The sequence below is a fragment of the Galeopterus variegatus genome, unplaced genomic scaffold (assembly GCF_000696425.1).
Source record: "Galeopterus variegatus unplaced genomic scaffold, G_variegatus-3.0.2 Scaffold11686, whole genome shotgun sequence".
Taxonomy (NCBI): domain Eukaryota; kingdom Metazoa; phylum Chordata; class Mammalia; order Dermoptera; family Cynocephalidae; genus Galeopterus; species Galeopterus variegatus.
Genome location: NW_007737797.1, coordinates 1 through 8709, shown reverse-complemented (window position 1 = coordinate 8709; position 8709 = coordinate 1). Strand labels below are relative to the sequence as shown.

Genomic DNA, 8709 nt, shown 5'->3' with positions numbered 1-8709 from the left:
TACAACATATCTCCTCCTTCACCAGATGTTTTCAAAGAAAATTGCCTGGTTTTGAACCTTGCTACTCAGCATATTAAAATCTCCATTGAGAATTTCCAGCTTCAATCTGGCTCTCTACCTGAATTCACAATACATGGGTGGTCTGAAAAAAAAAATCAAGCTGATAATTTAGCTTAAAGTTGTCTGAGGCTAGTAGTGTCAAAGATGTCTAACAGAAACAAATGAAGGAGTAGACCTTTAACTCAGGACTCAACTAATTTACTCAGATAAAGTTCTAAGGAAATGAACAGATCAGAGTGCAAAATCACAAGACACAAAAGGAAATAAGGCACCATGAATTAAGGCCAGCAGAAACCACTTGAATTTCCCATCATAAATTGGTTATTATCTAACCCCTTGAATAATAAAATTGGATCTGTGAAGAAGCATTGATGTTAGGTGGAAATGGTATGTTCAAAACTGGGACTTAGCAGGTCTGGAAAGCATAAACTGCAGGAGCAGGTGGCTCAGATGGAACCTATTCTTGCTTTTGGCCTTTCCTTCATCACACACTAATGGTGTCATGAAGAATTCTTATGGTTACTTAACAAAGGAGGAAAAAGGAAGGCCAGGTTTGTGGGGTGGTCTGCATGATATGCTAGCATTAGCCAAAAGTGCTGCTGTATAGCCTGATGCAGAAGTAGCCCTGAAAGATGGTGTTTAAGAGAAATCCTTCTAGCAAAAGGAGGGATCGCCTGAAGTATGGATCTGTAGTAATTCATGGGCAGTGGTAACTGGTTGGCTGGTTGTTCAGGGAATTGGAAAGAGCAAGATTAGAAGATTTGTAACAATGAGGTCTGCAGCAGAGTTATGCGAATGGACCTCTCTGAAAGGGGATAGGGTGTGAAGACATTTTAATGCTATCAGAGGGAGACAGACAAAGCTCTCAGTAATCAAGTGGACATATGGCTTATCCTTCCAGCCACAATTTAGGGGCTATCCCTAACCCTGATGTCCATGTGTGATCAAGACTTGGTCAAGGAAATGGACCTATGGATCCAGCTTTCAATAACTTCTAATCCAACGTGAAGCAACTGGGACAAAAAGGATTCTTCGTAGCTCACATCTGGGCCAATTTCCTAGGATGAGAGATAAGACAGAGCTTCAGGGCCAAAGTTAGTAAGAAAATGAATGCTTTCATTTGGGGTGTCTGCTGTTTCCTAAAGAAAGCTTTATTATTCTGGTAGGTACTCTACTCAGTGCAAAGATTTAGAATTTAGAATTTGACTACTTATGCTGCTGCCATCAAGAGTCAGGATTAACACAAGGGATGGTTCTGGTATCCCAAGACACCTATTAGGAAGACAGAAGGACACATGAAAAGATCACTGTTGGAATACCTAAGTGATTAAGGTTGAACATAGGTCACCAGCAAACAAAGAACACTAAAAATGGATTAAAACTTGTGGAAATAATTATACATTTCAAGAAGAGCACTGAAGAGTTTATCACTGGAAATAATAAAGTTTTAGACTTCTTTACATAGTTGTTTGTATCTAGAATTGTGGATTGGTGAGGGGTGAGCGTGGATCACCATGGGGTTTTCAGTGCTTTGTCTGTGTGATTTAGCCCATCACTCTGAGGACATGGATGTGTGACATTTGAGAGGAATTCATGAGCTGCGATGAACCTTTGGAAGGGTGATCTGAGTTCCCAAGCCAGGTTCTTCACTGGGTTCATTCTCGGTGCTTACTTCAGAGTAGGTTACAGAGGGCTCTATTGTTATAATTACATCTATAATTCCTGTTGATAAATCATACGCAGGTTCGGAAGTTGTCTCAGGAGCTTGCTCGGGGACTTTATTAGTTGTAACCCAGACTTGATGATTTCGAACGCAGCAGAATCGATGATTTTTACATACTTCTCGTATCACTTCTCCATCTTTGCAGCGTTTCCTGCAGTGCCCCAATTTGTTCCAGCATTTGTTTTCACCACTAAAGGCTGAATAATAAAAGGAAAGACCACTGATTTTAGGTTTCCGATGTTCTCAATTTTACTAGCGTAACTGTATATCTGGCATTCCGTAACAACATCATGGGTCATAATCAGACTATGTCTCCAAGATTCCAGCTCAGGCCAGGTAAATACAATGTTCCTGAACTTCCATTGCCCATTTTTAGCTTTTCTGAAAGTGAGATGAATCTTATCATGAAAGAATAGAAACTTGCTAGTCATAAGGAATTGGGGCCAGTTTTAATGAAGCTACCTGGGCCTGTATAAAGCTATCCACATAAAGAAAGTTCACCTAGTTACAGCGATTGAGTTATTTTGCTTTGGTCATATCCCATGTAGTTAAATTTCTCTGAATATATTCTACTGCAAAAAATACATTCAAAAATATGAAACATAAAAAAATATTCATATTAAAAAATATGAAACATGAAATATATCTGTGTAGTTTAAAGACTAATAATGAAATGAATACCCATGTACCCACACCCTGATTAAGAAATAGAACATTACTAGAGCCTTGGAATAGTGTAGGTATTCCTATGTGATAAGCTTAATTGCTTGGGTATTAAGCCAGTGCTTCTTAAACTTTAATGTGTATGTGAGTTATGTAGAGGCCTTCTTAAAAGGTAGATTCTGATTCAGCTGGTGGCGTAGGGCCTGAGTTTCTGCTTTTCTACGAAGTCTCTACGTGATGCCAATACTACTAGTCCATGAACTACACTTTCTGTAGGAAGGTATCGGGCCATAGAAAACCTCAACCAGTTCCACATGCTCAATATCACACATTCTATGTTTTCAAATCAAATGCAATAAAATTAAAATAAAAATTCCTTATATTTAGAAATTAAATGATATGGTAAAAAATAAAACTTAAATCAGTAGAATTGTAATAAAGCCAGAAATGATGAAGTCTTATGACTTCATCATTTATGTGATGAAATCAGAAGTAATGAAATCAAACTTCTGAAAATACTGATTAAGAAAAAAACATTAAAAATAAGCAAAATCCATAGTGAAATGGTGAAATAAAAACAGATAAAGCATATTAAAAATAACAGAATTATCAACTGTACATGACTTAAAATTGAAAACCTAGATGAAATGGATAAATTCCTAAAAAAATTGCAGGCATGGCATAGGAAGAAAATACAAATGAATAAATCAATAAGCATTAAGAAACTGAAAGAGTAGTGAAAGACCCTTCTTCCCAAAAGCCTCAGCCCTGGTTGATTTTTTAAATTGTGGTAAAACACACACAACATAAAATTTACCCTCTTAACCAATTTTAAGTGTATAATTCAGTGGCAGTAAATACATTCATCACCATTCATTCACAGAACTCTTTTCATCTTGCAAAACTGAAACTATGTACCAATTAAACAGTAAATCCCCATCCCCCGCTCCCCTGGTTGATTTTTTAAATTGTGGTAAAACACACACAACATAAAATTTACCCTCTTAACCATTTTTAAGTGTATAATTCAGTGGCAGTAAATACATTCACCACCATTCATTCACAGAACTCTTTTCATCTTGCAAAACTGAAACTATGTACCAATTAAACAGTAAATCCCCATCCCCCGCTCCAAGGTTCATCTATGTTGTAACATTCGTCAGAATTTCCTTCCCTTTTGAGGCTGAATAATATTCTATTGCATGTATATACCACATTTTGCTTGTTTATTTATCTATCAATGGACATTTGGGTTGCTTCCAACTTTTGACAGTTGCAAATAATGCTGCTATCTTAGATGATCTTAAATGTGAGTTCTACTAATTTCACATAAGATTAAGTACTATTTTATCTAAAATATTCCAGAAAATTGGGGGGGGGGGATAAAAAGGAAAGCTACTTGCCTCGTTTTATGAGGCCTAAATTCAACAATAAAATACATCAAGACTAAGTAGGGTTTAACCCAAATGCAAAATTTCATCCTACATTAGAAAATCTATTAATTAAATTCACTACCTTTGTAGAATTAAAAGATAAATAATAGAATTATCTTGATGCAAAAAATAATTTGTTAAAGTTCATTGCTTATTTATGAGGAAAACTCTAGGCAAATCAGGAATAGAATGGAATTCACTCAATTTGGCAAATGTTATGTATCAAATTATAAAGCTAACTTTATCTGATGAAGAAACTTTAATTTCCACTGAGATCAGGAGAGCAAAGATACTCTCTATTATTGCTATTGTCTCAAATAATAGTGGTGGACCTGGCAATGTTAAAAAGAAAACAGAAACAAAAACAAAAACAAAACAAAACAAAGAAAGGTATAGGAACTGGAAGGAAAGAGACAAAATTGTCATGCATTCCAGCATAATTTCCACTGAGATCAGGAGAGCAAAGATACTCTCTATTATTGCTATTGTCTCAAATAATGGTGGTGGACCTGGCAATGTTAAAAAGAAAACAGAAACAAAACCAAAAACAAAACAAAACAAAGAAAGGTATAGGAACTGGAAGGAAAGAGACAAAATTGTCATGCATTCCAGCAGTCATGATTATAATATAAAAAAGGAACTGACAAACTATTATAATTAATGAGTTCAGTAGTTACATCAGATCAAATATCAACTTATAAAAGTCAATAGCACTTCTCTACACCAACAGTAACTAAGTAGAAAATATAATAAAATATATAGCATAGCTATGAAGCATCTTGTTTTAAACTAACAATATCCAGGACTTCTATGGGGTATATTTTAAAACTCTAACACAAGATGTGATCTTGGATGAGATGACTTAATTATTATAAAGATTCTCTTTTCCCTAAATTAATTCATAAATTTAATGCAATTCTAATCAAAATCCCAATGGGGTTTTTGGGAGGCTTGATTAATGTACTGTAAAATTTATTATGAGGAATGAAGACCACTGACAGTGAGGATTACTATTGAAAACAAGCAAGACCAAAGCTTATTCTTCTAGATACTGACATACTATAAAGCCATGGTGATATAGCAAATATGGTATTGTCACAAAGACAAATAGACCAAGAGAACAGAATAGAGAACTTGGGTATATGCACTAACAATGACACCACGAATCAGTGGAGAAAGCATAGATAATTCAGCATACTGTGGTGGGAAAACTGGCTCACTCCATGAGAAAAATAAAAGTGAATCTACACATTCCACCTGGTGACTTAAAGGCCTAAATATGGAAAGCACAATTAAAAAATTATTAGAAGATAATGTCAGAGAATCCCTTTTGGACATAAAGATGAAGAAAGACTTTCACAAAACCACCAAGCACAATGCACAAGGCAAAAAATTGTTGAATTCGATTAGACCAGAATGATTAATTAAAGGATATATCATGGGCAAAGTTCACAGACAGGTAGATGACAGATTAACGGAAAATATTTCCAGTGACTAAAGCTGGCTAGGGCATCATATAAAAAATAAAGAACTCTTGCACATCAATAAGAGTGCACAGGTGCCCAGTAGAATAACGAGCAAAGGATGTAAACAGGCAATTAACAGAAGTGGGAACAGTTACTGATTTATTCATTCATCAAATGTGCCTACCAGGCTCTGTTTAAGACGCAGGAGGTACATCCATTAAAAATATAGACCAACCTTCCTGTTCTCCTGGAGACTTCAGTCTTTTCAGGAGACAATGAATAAGACAGTAAGAAAGAAAAGAAAGTATAATATACTTTATGTTAGATACAGTTAAGACACAGATTATAAGCCTCACCTGAGGAAAGAAAGAAAGAAAGTAAATAAGAAAGAAAGAGAGAAAGAAAGAAATGAAAGAATGAAGGAAAGGAAAAGAGAAGGAAAGAAAGGAAGATCAACCCTAGGGCCCCATTTGCCTTGCCTGGCCTGTCCTAGGGAGGGAGGGAGGGAGGGAGGGAGGGAAGGAAAGAAGGAAAGAAGGAGGGAGGGGGAGGGAGGGAAGAAAGAGAAATGAAGCAGGAAGGGTGATAGGAAGTGTATGATTGGAAGAGGAGTAGTAAAAGACCTTATTGAGATGGAAGTGAGCGTGAACTATGAGACTAACTGGGGGGAGAGTGTACCAGGCAGAAGCAGCAGCAAGTACAAAGTCTCAGAGGCAAGATTTATCTCAAAGCTTTCGAAAAACATAAGGTGCCTATGGCTATGGGGGATGTAGGAAAAGTTAGGTGGAGAGTAACTGGAGAAAATATAGTGCAGTTGAAATCACACAGGGTCTTGCAGGTCATTGAAAGAAGCCATTCATACATCTTGACAGTAGGATAAAAAGAGAAATGAAGATTAAAAGTGTGAGATTACTTTGTACCCTTCATACTGGTAAAAATAATGCTGAGTGCTGGAGGGATTATGGTAATAGAAAAACCCTTGTGCACTGCTTGTGTGACGGTACGGAGATACCCCTGTCCCTATAAATGTCACTGATTTTTATTCTTCTTTCTTAAATGTAGGAGATGTCCAAGACATATCATGAAGACTTTGTACTTCTTTCGTTGCAACTCTTCCCTCCAAGAGCATGGCTCCAAATTTATATCGCTTCCCAACACACTCAGACTTGAGACCCAGACATATAATATTTCCTTTACTTCCCACATGCTCTGAATTTCTATAACCCATGGATTTCTTCTATAAAATCTTTCACATTTGTCTCTTTCTGAGTCTCAATATCCCCACCAGAACTCAAAGCAGACACAATTGGTCCCAAATGGATCATACAGAATTGTCCCTGATTATGTCTAGAACTGCAACTGTAGAATTACTCAAAACTCCAAAAGCTGGCAATTTCTGCTGGCAGTGTCCTGAAAGATATATAAGGGAGGCATTAATGGAATCATTTTTTTCGGACTTACCTTTAACTTTTGACCATTTGACTTCTAGGAAGCTATCCTCTATAAATCCTTGTTCAAATATGTAAATATGTTTGTATAAGTATGTTCATTGACATGTTAGAAAGTTAGTAAATGCCTTAAATAACTATATGTAAATTAAGGCTTTTCCTATAGCAGAACTTTGCAACTTTACAAAGAATGAGGCAGATCTTTAAGTGGTGACATGGAAATATGGCTACAATATATTATTAAGTGAAAGAATGCTGCAAAACCATGCATATAGTGTGTCTATCTAAACAAATATTTAGATTCATTTTTATGTGAGTTTGACCATACATTGAAATGCTCCTTGAAAGATACCTAACAAAGCGGGTTCCTTTTAGCAGCAATTTCAAAGTTCTGGTCATGACTTTAGACATACTTAAAAGAGCAGTGATTATTAAAAGCTCAAGATTTTCATTGTAGAAAGGAGAAGAAAACTCAGTTCTATCTTTCATATAACAGCTCTGCAAATATTTCCTGACCTGTTCAATAAGTTCCAGAGTATGAGAAGATGAAAAGGACCTCCTTTAAAGCCAGAAGAAGACTTTTGGGCTTAGAAAACATAGGGAAGTGGGCTTCGTGAAACATCTTCAGGAGCTGGGACAAGCTAGAAAGAGAACTGAAGTAAGTTAAGCTTTTACCTGGTTCCTTAGGTGGCAACTTGGAATACAGAACCAAGGTCAAATCTGGATGTTGGGTTTGCACCTGTCTAGTGAGGATAACTTGTCCTACACCTGGGTTCTAACCCTGCCAGAGATATAGTGCCAGAGTGGGAGCTGCCCAGATTAGGAGGTATGGTGACACACTGAAATTTCCATGGACTGGAGCTCATTCTACCTCCATTTCTGCAGCTTTCCTGGGTTCTGATTACCTGGGATCACTTGGGGTAGGAACGCAAGGACAGGAAGAGCCAGCAGCAGGAGTCTCATGGTCCTTGGGAAGTAGGAGGTGGTAGATCCAGGAATTTGGAACACTGTGTACAGTATCAGTCTGAACCAGAGTTTTATTGGCTTCTCTGTGGTGGGGCAGAGGGATGGGTGTTGAACCAGACACATACATAAAAGCTTATTCATGCGAAACATGAGTCTGCTGGCTGGTGCATTGACTGAGCGTCTGATAGAGGCACTGGGAGGGCATGCAGAGGGCAGGAGGCGTTTGGAGATGGGGAGAGGGAGAACTCACCCACCAGGACACCTTCCCTGGCTTCCCCAGACCTCTTATCAGCTCCAGCCTTCGCTCACAGTCCCTCTCACTCTAGCATAAGCCTACTTTGGAACTATTTACCTTTACGTTTCCCTGCACTGGACTGTAAGAGTTCTGAGAGTAGGGACAGTGTCTCTCATTTTTGAACCCCCAAGGCACAAAACAGGTTCTCAGTGAAGGTTTGTGGAAATACAAGGTGGAAAACATGTCCATCTATAAGCCATATCTCTCACCCCCATGTGCCCCTCAGAATTAGCCTAGTCCTGCCTTGCTTTAGCTGTACTTTCATCCTGCGTCAACTCTTGTTTCCTTGGCCCTGAATGTCCCTGTACAGCTTTGGAGGAGGTTGCTGATGTTCCTTTTCTAAAATAGATGATCTCAGCTGTGAGAATAGTCTATAGAATTAGGAGGGTTGTCATGTGGTTGAGGAGACTGTTCTCTTTTGGACAAAAATGTGGAGTGCCTAGGATGGTGGTGGGCTATTTCCAAATTAATTTTATTTATTTATTTTATATATATATACAAAAATGTGGAGTGCCTAGGATGGTGGTGGGCTATTTCCAAATTAATTTTATTTATTTATTATATATATATATATATATTTTCGTTAAAGTTTTATTTTGTCAATATACAATGTATATGATTATTATGGCCCATCACTGACACCTCCCTCCCTCCT

At 37.4% G+C, this 8709-nt stretch overlaps 1 protein-coding gene across 1 annotated transcript; it reads right to left on the bottom strand.

The window, feature by feature from the left end:
• Positions 1–1004: 1004 nt before the first annotated feature.
• Positions 1005–7759, bottom strand: LOC103610738 (beta-defensin 118-like). The gene is made up of 3 exons (XM_008594840.1): positions 7699–7759; positions 1733–1980; positions 1005–1118 (listed from the first exon to the last, which is right to left on the bottom strand). The coding sequence occupies exons 1-3, from the start codon at positions 7754–7756 to the stop codon at positions 1005–1007; spliced, it is 420 nt and encodes a 139-aa protein (XP_008593062.1). The 5' UTR covers positions 7757–7759.
• Between the last annotated feature and the right edge of the window lie 950 nt (positions 7760–8709).

Coding starts and splice junctions, on each gene's coding strand:
- LOC103610738 (XM_008594840.1), bottom strand. CDS start 7,756: ATGAGACTCCTGCTGCTGGCTCTTCCTGTCCTTGCGTTCCTACCCCAA. Junction 1,981..7,698: donor CCTACCCCAAGTGATCCCAG/GTAATCAGAACC, acceptor TTTATTATTCAG/CCTTTAGTGGTGAAAACAAA. Junction 1,119..1,732: donor CCTCTGTAACCTACTCTGAA/GTAAGCACCGAG, acceptor CTCTCATCCTAG/GAAATTGGCCCAGATGTGAG.